Below are 14,355 nucleotides of genomic sequence, written 5' to 3' on the forward strand. Positions count from 1 at the left end.
CACTTAAAAATTACTAGGAACCCTATTATAGGCACAGATCATTATAAACCCAGTTTTTCTTTTCTGGTACCTCTAAAGTTATGGCTTTTTTTTTTTATTACATAGAATTGTAGTATTTAAAATTAAAGTTCTAGGGCCTTGATACCTGCCTGTTTTCACATCTGCCAGTTTTTTGGTTTGGGTTTTATTGTGTATGTGTATGTTGTTGTTTTTCTCGCTTCACTCTAAACTGTGTTATACAAAATACTTCTTTTTTTTTTTCCCAAACTGGGGTAAGTTGGTATTATAGAAGCCAATTGGGAAACTGGTCTGGAGCATAACCTAAGAAATGGAGAGACAAGAGTGTATCCCTATACTAAGTCTCCATTCACTGAGATTTCAGGCCTCAGATCTCAAAATCTAAATCTGAGAGAAAGAAAAAAGTGGGAATGAAGGATCTGAAGTTAAGATACAAAATAGTTTGAAATGAGCCCAGCTTTTATAGCCCGCCATTCTCTGCTTGCACCCCTGGTAGGGCTGACCTGAGTATAGGCACTTGTAGAAGAGCTGATTTTTCTGAGTGCTCCCCAAGTATGCCACCTTGTGGCCTAGACATGTACTGCTATATTACAGCAGTGTTTCTCATTTCTTCAGCTCATCTCAGTGGAACCTGGTGTCCTTATTCTTTCCATTGAATTATCTGGCAGCACCGTGCTGCTAGTGGCTCCCTAGATTTTATCTCCAGTCCTAAACCTCTGAAATTGCCAACCTGGATTTATAATGATCTCCTAGGGTTTTGTTGACTGCTAAGCATTTAAATTAAAACCTATCAAACTCAACTTGTTTTTATTACACTATTTTGTGCATCAAATCTGCTTCTCCGCCTGTTTTCCCAAGCAGGGTCCACAGCATCAGTAGCCACACTCTTAAGTCATCTTTGAGTTCCTCTATCTTACCTCCCCACTGCATGCCTCCCACCACACACACAAAGCAGACCATGTCTCCCACCTGAATTCATTGTCTACACCTGTGCTATCCAATAGGGTAGCCACTATTGAACCCTTGAAATGTGGCTAGTGATACTGAGGAATTAAATTTTAATTTAATGATTTTTAAGAAGCCTCATGTGGCAAGTGGCTACCATATCGGGCAGCCCAGGAGCCAGACTCCTTCATGACATATATAAGACCCTTCATGAACTCTTTGTACCTAGCTTCTCTTTCTAGTTCCATCTTTAGGCCCTACCACCTCTCTCCTTATGCTTCTAAGTATTTTGGTATTTTATCCTAAGTGTGGGGGCAACTGTTGATGGATTTAAACAAAGTTCAGGATCAGATTCCCACTTCATGAAGATAGCTCTGGCCAGTTGTGAGGTGAATGGATAGTAGGGTCAAGACAATCAGGTTCTCGTGGTTGTCCAGGTGAACTGTGCTGTGACAGAAATACACAGAGTCCAGAAATTCTGACTGTTGTGCAAGCGAGGGGCGTTGGAAGATATTAACAGGTCTTTAATTGGTGATTATTGGTACTAGACAGATCAGGGAGGTGTGAATCATGCCTCTCAAGTCTCTGGTTTGCACAATTCAGGGGAAGGTGTGACCTTTCACTGAAGCAGAGAAAGGGGTTTAGGGGTAGAATCGTAAGTTAAGCTGTGGTGTGTTGGGTCTGACGTGTCTGTGAGACACTCAAGTGGAGTAATCATGTCCAATTCGATCTATGGCCTGTAGAAGAGATTTCAGCAAGAGATTTAAATTTGAGAATCATCAACATACATGTGGTTGACACTGTGATCCAAAATGAGATCACCTAGGGAGAGGTTAGAAGTGAAAGGACAAGGGCTGCTGGAATTCAGTCTCTAGAAACCTCAACTTTTTAAAAAGAAGGATATACTGGCAAAAGAGACTGAAAAGATAGGAGCTGGAACAAGAGGCATCTACACTGGATGTTAGGATGTGTGAACTTGAAAGCTTGGTGATGAAAGACTAACGGGAGAACGTGTGAACCTGGGACTGGGTGATGGAGACAGAGCCGAGGGAAAGTCTGGGAAGGATGGAGCCGTGGCACTGGGAGGAGGGAACACCCACCGAGATGGTCGCAGGTGCACTTGAAGAGGAAGGCTGAGGACCAGATGCCATGCCAGGAGTGCAGGTAGAGAGCAGACAGGGAGGTGACAAGGGTCAGGGTGCTCTAGTGATGACTTAAAGGCAGGAGAGCAGGGATCTACTGAAGGAGGAGAAGGAGCAGGGTGGGACTGCCACTCAGCTTCCAGATTGACATTCTGGGATTTAAAAGAGCTGGTTTCCAGTGTCCACTGAAAGGATGCTCTTTCATCAGAGAGGGAGAAACACTAGCACCACTACTTTTTGACTCCAGTAATTAGGTAAATTTAGGTCCCCAACTTCTGGAGCAGTGTTCCCTCTAAATGTTTTCTGAACTCTTTGCCTTAAAAAAAAAGTATACACATACACACACATGCTATTCTATGTATTTTAACATTAAATTGTACATATTTTAATACTGTGATCCACTTGAGATCCTTTTTGGAGTTAAGTATGGGTACAAAGTAAGAGTAAATCAATAATAAATTCAGAGAAGAGTTCACAGAAACATATTAGAAGGGCAGTGTTACAGCTGCAAATTCTTGCCCAACAAGTACAATTCTGTTATAGCTGTTTTGTTTAGTTCTTCCTAGCATATTGCCACATATAAGTGAATAATTAGCAAATATTTTGGAAACATTTTTATTGATAATAATGGGAATTAAATATTTTCATTTTGGTAACCCACAGTTTCTCCACCTTGGCAATATTTACATTTTGGGCCAGATAATTCTTTGCTGTTGGGGGCTGCCCTGTTTATTGTAGGATATTTAACAGCATCCCTTGTATCTCCCACTAGATGCCAGTAGCAGCCCCTAGTTGTGACAAAAAATATTTCTAGACATTGCGAAACATCACCCAAGGGGAGGAATCACCTTTGCTGGAGAACTACTCTGTGTATCTACTTTTATTTTTAAATTAGTCTACTTCCCAGTTCTTAAATGCTTATAGGCAATGGCAGACTCAAAATAGATGTATAGTGATGGATTGCAGCTCATTACAGGTATAATACACTTTACACAGTTTCTAAAACCTTGTACTACCCACATTTGGGCAGGTGCCTATTTTAAAGGCACCAAGAAAACTCCCTCCATCCTCAGGGGGAGCACCATTGGATTCCTTTTGTAAAGTGAAGAATTAACCTACATTTTCTGAGTTCATATTTTTTGCACTGGGTTTTTCTAAGCAGGGTGCAAGGAAGCTATATCTATTTTTGGTTAGTGTTATGTATAAAGAAGGAAGAAAAGAGGGCAAAATGTGGGTTATCTTTGATCTCTGGTTCCAAATTCAGCAGAGAGTATTGAGTTACCCTGAGGAAATGAGAACAGTAGTTAGTACCATAAAGAATTTCTTTTGAATGTAATTACTCCATTGCAATGATGGATTGATGGCTCAGGGAAATAAATAGGAATTTTAAGTAGATTCAGGTCTAAACACCAATGGCAATTGAATTCATTTTCCTGAATCTTAATGTCTTTCTTCTTTGAATTAAGCTTTAAAACCCACCGTGGCCCTGTGTCAACAAAAGTGTAGACGGACGGGGACTCTGGAGAGCAATTATTGTTCCAGTAACTTTGGTAAGAAATAAAATCGGGCCTTTTCTCTTTAATCAGAAACTTGAGACTGCATGCTTAGTCTCAAAGGAATTGCCCTGAATGTGATGGTAAAGGGTTAGTTACACTCCCCATTCACCCATGAAAATGTTTTCCTGTTCACTAAGGTATAGTTGGCTAGTGTTGTTCAAAGTATTAGATTTCACAACTGAGAAAAATATGTATACAGAAAATATGCTTTTTTTCACATAAACTTAATAATTTGACTCTTGGAATAGGATACTGCTACTCTGTGTATTCTGGCTGGCTCAGTATTCCTGAAAAACCCTGTATACTTTTTTTCCTCACATATTTTTCATGGAATATTTTTTCACACATCCGTAATTCCACTTAAGTAAATTAGAAACATATCCAGGCTGGCCTTTCTCAGAAGAAATTCACGTATTTCCTCTGAGTGTTCTTCCAGAGTACTAAATTGAAACTTGGGAATCTGAAATCTATTTGGAAATGCTTACAAATTGGAACTGAGGAGGTATTATCTAATGACTTAGAATTTCTCAGAGCTTTTTCCAATTGTAAAAACCACTTAAGAGCAAGAGATACCAAATTTAATTATGTTGGTTATTTTTTAAAGGAACATTTAAGAAAAGTCTTATCAGGAAAAGGAAGTTGCTAAAGCCTAAATAGGTTACACCCACAACAGAGAGTCTCCCAAAAGAGGCTTGCTTTTTCTGTGCCTTTTAAATGGTAACTGTCTACAGTCCAGACAAACTGTTCTAATTGAGGGTGTGAAGGCACTGAAGAATCTAGGGCCCTAGATCTTACTGGAGTTTGCATGCTGCAATTCAAATAACAGGCATGAAAATGAAAACAAATTGCTGTCACATCCAGGTTAGTCTTCGGTGGGAGGTGCTTAAGGAAATCTCCCCCTCTATATCCTTTGGAGCCACTAGATTTCACTTGGCTATAGATTTAACAATTATCACCAGGAATCAAAGTAAGGCATAATAAGAATTCTGAACTTTGCACACTACATGAGCAGCAGCTTCTCACTTTATCCTGAGAACATGTCAGCCAAGTCCAAACTTTGATTTGTTCCATTGTGACTCTCTTCTGTGGCAAAATGACCAACTACTCACACCAGTGGCCCATTGGTTCTCAGCCTGCATTGCTAACACTCCCCAAGGAGCAGTTTTGGCACAATAACTGGGGGGGGGGGGGGGGGGGGGTGCTACTGGTTTTTCTGCGGAGGGACAGGGCTCATAAAACAGTCTCTCAGTGCCAAGTCCTACACCACATGGAATTGTCACCCACAAAATGCCAAAATCATGCCTTTGAGAAACAGCATCTTTCCTTCTGTGCCTCCAGAGTGAGACTCTTTCCTCTTATATCACCGTGGAATAAAGAGTGAGTTACATAATGAAAAGCAACTGAATTTTGTTAGGTGTTTTTGTTTATAAGCAAGAAAATGTTTTGTTATACCTCAGCTGTATACTTTGATTTGTTAAATGAAATAAACAAGGTGGATAAGAAAGAATATGAAAGACCCAGAAACAGATACTGATAATTAGAGATGGGGACCCATGGGATGAACCAAAGTTCAAGGAGAGAGGACAGTTGAAGAGAGGGGTGAGGGGAAAGACACAGAAAGGTAGGCACTCAACCACACAGACACAAAGACCCAGATCTTTGTAGCTCAAACCCCTACCATGCAACTGCTTAGTACGGTATTACCTCTAAAGATTCAAAGTCTTAATTGAGTATTCATAGGTAAAGGTTCATAAGCCTATGCCTTATTTGGTAAATGATCCCCATGTTGGATAAAACAGTGCAGAGAGCCCCTCTCAGCAGCAGAGTGCATTGCAGCAGGAATTAGGTTTCTCTCCTAGGCATCAACACCTAACAACCCGGCTAACATTCCAGCTCCATGGCCTCTTTTCTTCAACCTGAATTTTGGTGACACATGTGCAGAATCACATCGATAGCTCTATTAGGGCTTTCTCTTGAACATTAAAATGTTTCCTATCTGAAGCTTAGAAGAACGTAAAATTATTTTCAGTTCTGCTTACATTTTTGCTTTCCCTGTCATAATATATCTAAATGTTTCCTTCTGCAGTACTGGCTGGCACTGTTATCACAACTGTCACCCGAGGTGGAAGTTTGCATGCCACAGTCTCGATCATCAACATCTATAAAGAGGGAAATCTGGCAATTCAGCAGGCTGGCAAGAACATGAGTGCCAAGGTCATCGTGGTCTGCAAGCAGTGCCCTCTCCTCAGAAGAGGTAAGGAGGAAAACATTAGTCTTTCTTTAGGGAAGCTCAGGGACAGAGAAGGAAACGAGAGAGAGTCTGAGCAAGTCGTGGATCTTCCCCTGCCATGACTGGGGAAGTAAAATCAAGGCTAATGTGTTGTCCACTTCTGGTGTAGAAGGAAGGCCTTAGGAGTCCGGCAGAATTGGGCTCTAAGCCCAGTTCTTGTAACATGTGACAGAAGATGAGATAGTGGAAATGATGAATGAGTCCAAGAAGCATTTGAGGTTGGATCAATAGGGAACAGACACAGAAGGAGCGGTTCAGGGGAAAGAGATTTTCAATTATTGCACTTAAGGTGCTAATACTATGTTTAGAGGAAAATATCCATCAAGGAACAAGAAATTCAGAGCTGAAGTTCAGAAGAGAGAGGTATATATGGGCTAGAATTAAAGATTTGGGAATCATTTGCAGATATAGGTTCATTAAATCCACACATGGAAATGAGTTTAAGGGAAATTATGGAAAAAGGAAAGTTAAAAAATGAAAAAAGTCCGGGGCGCCTGGGTGGCTCAGTTGGTTGAGCGTCTGACTTTGGCTCATGTCCTGCATCGGGCTCTGGGCTGACAGCTCAGAGCCTGGAGACTGCTTAAGATTCTGTGTCTCCCTCTGCCCCTCCCCGCTCATGCTCAGTCTCTCTCTCTCTCTCTCTCTCTCTCTCTCTCTCTCAAAATAAATAAGCATTAAAAAAAATTTTTTTTAATGGAAAAAGTCCAGAGCCAGAGGCAAGGAGCAAATGATTTTTTTTTAACGAGTTCTTTAACTTATAAAAGTAATGAATGTTCTATGTTTTTTTTAAAGTTTAGGTAAATAGAGAAGGATATAAAATAAAAAGTGAAGCCCTTTCCCTTTTCCCAGAGGTACCATGAAAAGTTCCCTCTAGAAAGTTTCTGTCTACAGAAAGCATGCAAGTACACACTTAGACAAATGAAGTCATGCTATACCTGTTCGACTACCACTCCCCCCCCCACCCCACCTCATGATCTATAGACACCTTTCCATAAACAGCACATATAGATAGATCTCTCTCTTTGGAATGGTAATCATGTCTGGTATCCACTGTGTGGTATACCAAGATTTCTGTCTCCAATCTTAGCTGATGTGTTTCCTCAATCTTGTTACAAACCTCCCCCACAACTAAACCAAACCAATCCCTTCCCCCCCATACACACACACAATAGAAATGAAGAGAGAATATCCACTTTAACAATTCAGGTTGTTCAGAAAAGTCTGGAGGCTCACGGCTTCACATGGATCCTTCAGAGGGAATCGCAAAGGCTCTGTAAAAGATTAACACTTCTTCCCAGAACTGCAGGAACATCAGATAATGTACATGTAGACACTTACCGTAAGGTCTCATAATGATGCTAACAGTCTGGCCTTGAGGTGGCATCCACCTGCCCAGCCCTCCAAGCCTTCACAGGCTCAAGACCACTATGAGGACAATGTTAGCCCACAAAGGAAGATTATGCAAGAGAAAAAGGACACACGTATTTCTCTTAAGACATACAGGCGAAGAGGGAGAATAAAGGAGGCGGTAATACACTCTGCCTTTATGACATTTTTTCTCAGGCAGTATAAATCTTCAGAGTTGAATCCAACATACCTCAGCTTAGGGCCCAGTCTAGACCTAACTTAGCCAGATACACTGTAATACAAAAAACCGTATAACGGATAGAAGTACTTCTTAGTACCTATTTGTTGTAAGGAACTATAAGAATGCAAAGAAATATATGATGCAACTATGCCCTCAGGAAACTTACATAGTACAAATACTTGAGATATTGAAAAAAGCTCAAGTCGACAACAGGAACATAAGACCGTGGATCATTAGTTGCCAAATGCTTGGGAAATCTAGAGTCATTATGGGATAATGACAGGCCATCTGAGGATGGCATGTCAGGGAGCACCGAGGCCCCTTGAGGAAGGACAGCCTTTCACATGAACACAGCGCATATTCAGTAAATACCTCAGACCCACAGCCCTGCAGAGCAGGACATGGCTGGGCCTCATCATTCCCTTCCGTCTTTCTAGTGTTGGCAGAGCTGGAACACGTTCCTTACTGGAGTTTAGATTTTTTTTTCTGAGAGGCTTATACCTGATTTTATCCTAGATAGAACAAATGTATAATTAATTATACCATTTCCAGATCATTTTATCTAGATGTAAGTTATAGTCTAAATTGTATCGAAACGGTACACATAGAGAAAAAAATTATATATATATATATATATATATATATATATATATATATACATATTTTTTTTTTTTAGGTCTAAACTACATTATTATGGGCCAAGTGGGTGAAGATGGGCGAGGCAAAATCATGCCAAACAGCTTTATCATGATGTTCAAGACCAAGAATCAGAAGCTCCTGGATGCCTTGAAAAATAAGCAATGTTAACAGTGAACTGTGTCAGTTTAAGCTGCATTCTGTCATTGCCTTTGAAAGATCTGTATTTTTCTCAGTAGAACAAAAATCTTATATTAAACATTGAGCATTCAGAAAGATTTATTCTTCACATGATGTAGGTCTGAGACCTCCGATATCACAGATGGAAGTTCTTTGCCTGCACAGAGAGGAGCAGATACACGATTGAAAACCTGCAGACTTAGCACGGTGATAGGAAACTGAATGTATTGAGCGTTGACAGTTTGGAAGCAGTTTATTTATACATCTCTGTAAAAGGATATTTTAGAAATGAGTTGTGTGAAGATGTAAAAAAGAGATTTTATAAGTGCAATATTTATAGTGATATTTGTTTTACCTTCAAGCATTTGCTCTGAGGTGTTATATTCTTCTCTTGCATTTTTTAAATCAATGCTTAATAAAATATTTTAAATGATTCTATCACAGCCATTAAAGTTGTTTTTATAGAATATTCCTTGCTTTTTACATAATCAGTTTGGTATCAATTCACACTTTGCTGAAAGAGCATTCTAAGAACTTCAGGGACAAGATGGATAATGTAAGTGGACTATAATTCTCTGTAGAACCAGACAGTGTTAGAATGGTGTCCCTCAGGAATCCAGTGCAACTCCTTCATTTTGTAACAGAAAATTGAAGCTCGGGTATATTTGGTGACTTGTCTAGAGCACACATCTTCCAAGAGAAAGAGCTGGCAACCAAGCTTAGGAGTCCTGACTCCAACCCAGTGCCCTCACTGCTCTAGAAGAGGCCCTCTCTACCCCAGAGGAACACCCTCTTATTCTGACTTTGCAGCATTTGGTCTTTGGTTTCCTAGTCTTTGGTCGTTTGATAGGACTTGAAATTAGAAGTGAGCCCGGTGCTCCTGTCCTGTTCATCCCCAGGCAACTGGATCAGGGTATATCAACTCGGATGCTTTCTGCTATTGCTTTTAAAAAAAATCTGTTTTCCTTCAGTAGTGAAAGAGCCTTGAAAGGACTCCCCTCGTTTGCACCCAGATGTTTGAAATGCAGCTGTATCTGCAACAGCTCTGCCAACCAACCCTTAGGAGGTTGCTGGCCAGGAGCTGCGAAAGAGGGGACAAACCATCGCTGTCTGAAGAAGGTAGAACGAACATCAGGGATGAACCAAGACTTGGATCACAAGGTCTCTCATGGTACAACCAAAGTTTTAGAAATAAGGAAAATATTCTTTTGGGTAAAAACAATAATTCCCAACCCTACAGGTGACCAGACATTCAAAAGGCAAAAAAAAAAAAAAAAAAAGAATTTCAAAAGGAAGAATCCCTCTGTTTTGGTAGCTGGGCAAGCATAAGCAAGCAGTGAATGTGGGCTGCTTGTGGGATCAGGAATCATTCCTTAACCTCTCCCACTGGGCTGCCCATCAGTACCAGAGAACTCACCAGCTGAGAAAGTGGGTGAACTACAGGAGTCAGTGGTTAACTTCACTGGCCAGTGCCATCTTTTAGAAAGGCCCTCACAATCATCAGGACTTCACGGCTATGCCCAGCCAGGATGTAACTATAGAAGTCTAATTGACTCTAACCTTCTCAAGGCAAGTGACTTCCTTTCAAGAATGCATGTTATGAGACGTGAAAGTGATTACTAAAGATTTTAGTATTTTGAGGCACCTGGTTGGCTCAGTCACTAGAACATGCCACTCTTGATTTCAGGGATATGAGCTTGAGCCCCACATTGAGTGTAGAGATTACTTTAAAAAAAAAAAGATTTTAGTCTTTTTTCTCCTTCATCTCTTCTAATTGGTGCATTATAGGCAACAGGCAACATGTGTGCAGCTATCAGCCACTTGCGTTAACCTTTAGGAAGACTTTCATTGGTTTCCAAGTGGGTGCTTGAGTCACAGTGAGGTAAAAACTGGGAAAAGTAATCTGAACTATTTAAATCATTGACATCTCTGAAACAAGACTTTCAACTGTTTAGGGAAATAGTGGTTAATAATGTATGGCACTGGTTTGTCTTCTAATTAAATTATTCAAAACAGATAAGCTGAATAGTGGCAATGCTCTTTTTGGTCCAAAAACCATTTCTTAATTTCTTTCTTCAATAAATCACTTATTTTGACTAAAGTGGAGTTTCTTCAGTTATGAGTTGAAGGAGTTAGACTAGATGACTTCTAGGAATTATTTCTTTCTTAGGGGTTCTTTCTTTTTAAAATTTTATTTCTTTTTAAAGTATAATTGACTGTATTTTGTTCTTGTTTTTAGCTAATTGTACTTGGGGAATCAAACACACATGATGAACAAATTGGTGATCATACTAATACATCATAAAACATTTCCAGATCCTCTGCTGTGTTTCAGGGGGTCTTGCTAGCTTAATTTTCATCCTTTGAATTCAATTCAATTCCTATAACAAAAATATATGAATCTTGCAAAGTTCCCAAATCTTAAATTCTGTTACATTACTTACCTTACTCAAAGGTTAACCTTAGTTGAAGACATTTATCTTCTTTTTTTCTTTCTGTAGGAAAGTGCTACTGGGCTCCCATTATACCTTCCAGACTGCTGAAATGAAATAAACTAATAATAGAAATCTTCTTTAAAGAAAAGCCTTATAATAGAACAGCTACAGATTAGTGCTTTTTTTAAAGTTTATTTATTTTTGAGAGAGACAGACAGCAGAGTGGGGGGAGGGGCAGAAAGAAGGGGAAAGAGAATCCCAAGCAGGCTCTGCACTGTCAGTACAGGGCTCGAACTCACAAAGCTGCAAGATCATGACTTGAGCTGAAACCAAGAGTTGGAGACTTAACCAACTGAGCCACCCAGGTGCCCCAGTAATTTTTTTTTTTTCTGTAATATTTATTTCTTTTGAGAGAGAGAGAGAGAGAGTGCTCAGAAGAGAGAGAAAGAGAGAGGCAGAGAGAGAGGCAGAGAGACAGGGAGACAGAGAATCCCAAGCAGGCTCCGTGCTATCAGTGAGGAGACCAACTAGGGGCTCAATCTCACAAACTGAGATCATGACCTGAGCTGAAATCAAGAATCAGACACTTAAATGACTGAGCCAGCCAGGCTCAGATTAGTTCTAATGCAAATTAAGTAATATTGCCAGAAACTCCTATTGCTTGAATTCATGGACATATTTATATACGTGCAAACAAATTTGCAAAAAAAATCTTCAAGTAGAAAACAAACATTTAAAGAAGTGTGTGGCAGTGAGGGAGCTTGCCCTAAGTATTCTAAGGCCCTTATATTGAGAGAGAGAAGGATAAAAATACTACTTTTAGAACTTTGAGAACTTAAGCCTTTATATTAAAACATCTAGGGAGGGGCGCCTGGGTGGCAGTTAAGCATCCGACTTCCGCTCAGGTCATGATCTCGAGGTACCTGAGTTCCAGCCCCACGTTGGGCTCTGTGCTGACAGCTCAGAGCCTGGAGCCTGATTCAGATTCTGTGCCTCCCTCTCTCTCTGCCCTCCCCTGGTCATGCTCTGTTAATATTAAATATTTTAAATATTAAAAAAATATATCTATGGCAACTATAAGAGACTACATAGTTTGAAATTTTTAAACTAGCAGAGAAAAGAAGGCAAGACATTAAAATGAAATCAGGGAAAATATCACAAAATGTGATGACAGAAACAAATGTACTGGGGTGCCTGGGTGGTTCAGTCAAGAGCCTGGAGCCTGTTTCGGATTCTGTGTCTTCCTTTCTCTCCACCCCTCCCCGCACTCACGCCCTGTTTTTCTTTCAAAAATAAACACTAAAAAAAAATAACAAATCTCAACAAATTTCAAAGCATAAGTATCATATGGACATCCTTCTCCAAAAATAATGAATAGTTAGAAATTAATAACAAAAGTAAACAATAGGAAAACAAGAAAAAAAACCTGATATTGGAAATTGAGAAATGTGCTTTTAAATAACTTATAATAAAAAGGAAATTATAATGGAAAGTATTAAGTATTAAAAACTGAACAATAGTAGAAATACTAAATTATTTTTAAAATGTTTATTTTTGAGAGAGATAGCGCAAGTGAGGAAGGGGCAGAGAGAAAGGGACAGAGGATCTGAAACAGGCTTCTGTGCTGAGCCCGACTTGGGGCTTGAACCCACAAACCACAAGATCATGACTTGAGCCAAAGTTGACGCTCAACCCACGGAGCCACCTGGGTGTCCCTAGAAACATTAAATTTAAAAATGTGTAGAGGAACACTTCAAAATACACTTCAAGTAACACTTTAAAATTTATAAAATTAAATGTTTACATTATAAAAGGGTGAAAAATAATTTGTGAATGACACACGTTAGGACGTTAGTAAAACAAGAACAGACTAAACTTTTAAAAGGTAGAAGGAAGAACAGAAATTGAGTAAAACGGTAATCATAAATACATAAAATTAACAGCCAAAAATGGATTCTCCAAAATGACTAGTAATTGACAAAATTCTTACAAGATTAAGCAAGAAAAGAAGTAAAAAGAACAAGAAAACAATTTAGGAATAAAAATTTCTGCTGATGTTATAGAATCTTAAAAGGTAACAAAAGGGTCTTATGAACCACTTCATGTAAATATATTTGAAAACTTAGATGAAGTGGACAAACTTCTAAAGGGGGGAGGTTACTTAACTCACTCAAGTAGAAACAGAATGCCAAAATTGTCCTAGAACCATTAAAGAAATCCAAATAGTAACTATAACTCTTTATTCAAATAAAACCCTGGGTCCAGATAGTTTTACTTAGAAAGTATACCAAACATCCAAGGGACAAATACTGCCAATCTCACATATACTATTCCAGAATATAAATAAAGAAGTCACAGATAGCGATTCTTTTTATGAAATTGGTATAATCTTAATACCAAAACTTGAGCAAACATAGGATCCAGTCTGATTTTACTTACGAACATAGGTGCAAAAAGAAAATAATTATCAGACAAAATCCAACAAACAAAACAGAACACAATCAAGTTGGGTTTATCCCCAGAAACACGTGCTCGATTTACCATTAGGGAATCAATGTTCACACTTCACTGCGCTAATAGATCTGCTATGCCAACTAGAGAGATTTAGGTGCAACTAAACATGCAGACTCCTAAGAGAACCACAGGCCTTTCTCACTGTCAGGATCCCCAAAAAGCTATAGCACAAGGATCAGAGCTTAACAGGACAGGGTCAGACTTTCTACTTTAGGAGCCTGTGCAGCATTCTGGCAGCAGTTCACACAACCAGTTCACACGAGCTCTTTTCTTTGGCCTTCCTAGATAATGTCTCAGATGCCAGGAGACTTGACTCACGTAAGGCGGGTGCAGACACTCCAACTTAAAGCTCATATCTCCTCAGAAACCAGTATCTCTTGTATGAACTCCATAGGCATAGCTTCCAGACACCTCAGAGGACATGCCTCCTTGTAAGAGTTACATGCTCAGGAAGACCTAAAGCTGCAGGTCCCCTATCAGGTATTTATAGTTCAATTATAGTTCCTCATAATCCAATGCAATTTACCAACCAGGGTTCATTTATACCACACATAAATTTGTCTAGCAACATAGTTGACATGCTGTAATATCAGATTACTAGGTAAATTAAGCTGGAGTTAAACACAGGTCAATTCTTTTTTTTTTTTTTTCTAATGTTTATTTACTTTTGAGAGAGAGACAGACAGAGTGAGAGGGGGAGAGGGGCAGAGAGAGGAGACACAGAATCCGAAGCAGACTCCAGGCTCTGAGCTGTCAGCACAGAGCCTGATGCGGGGTTTGAACTCACCAACTGTGAGATCATGACCTGAGCCACCGCTTAACCGACTGAGCCGCCCAGGCACCCCAAACACAGGTCAACTCTTAACGGGGAGGGAAGGTTTCTTAGACTTACTTGCAATATATTAAAGGAGAAAAATCATTTGACTTAACGCAGAAAAGCATTTGATATAATTCAATATTTATTCAAGACAAAATAAACATTGAGGAAACTAAAAACAGAAGAGCTTCCTTATGCTGATGAGAAAACCTCCAGCAAATGGTGACATATTGA

The 14,355-nt window shown here is 39.5% G+C and overlaps 1 protein-coding gene across 1 annotated transcript in view; it reads left to right on the forward strand.

Moving 5' to 3' along the window:
* Positions 1-8,793, forward strand: part of PCOLCE2 (procollagen C-endopeptidase enhancer 2) — a 61,697-nt gene extending 52,904 nt beyond the window's left edge. The window contains exons 7-9 of the mRNA XM_060640912.3: positions 3,572-3,655; positions 5,748-5,915; positions 8,216-8,793. Coding sequence (XP_060496895.2) covers positions 3,572-3,655; positions 5,748-5,915; positions 8,216-8,346 — 383 coding nt within the window. The 3' untranslated portion in view covers positions 8,347-8,793. The remainder of the gene's footprint in view (positions 1-3,571; positions 3,656-5,747; positions 5,916-8,215) is intronic.
* Positions 8,794-14,355: the final 5,562 nt, after the last annotated feature.

Source organism: Panthera onca, chromosome C2 (genome assembly GCF_046562875.1).
Source record: "Panthera onca isolate mPanOnc1 chromosome C2, mPanOnc1 haplotype 2, whole genome shotgun sequence".
NCBI classification, from domain to species: domain Eukaryota; kingdom Metazoa; phylum Chordata; class Mammalia; order Carnivora; family Felidae; genus Panthera; species Panthera onca.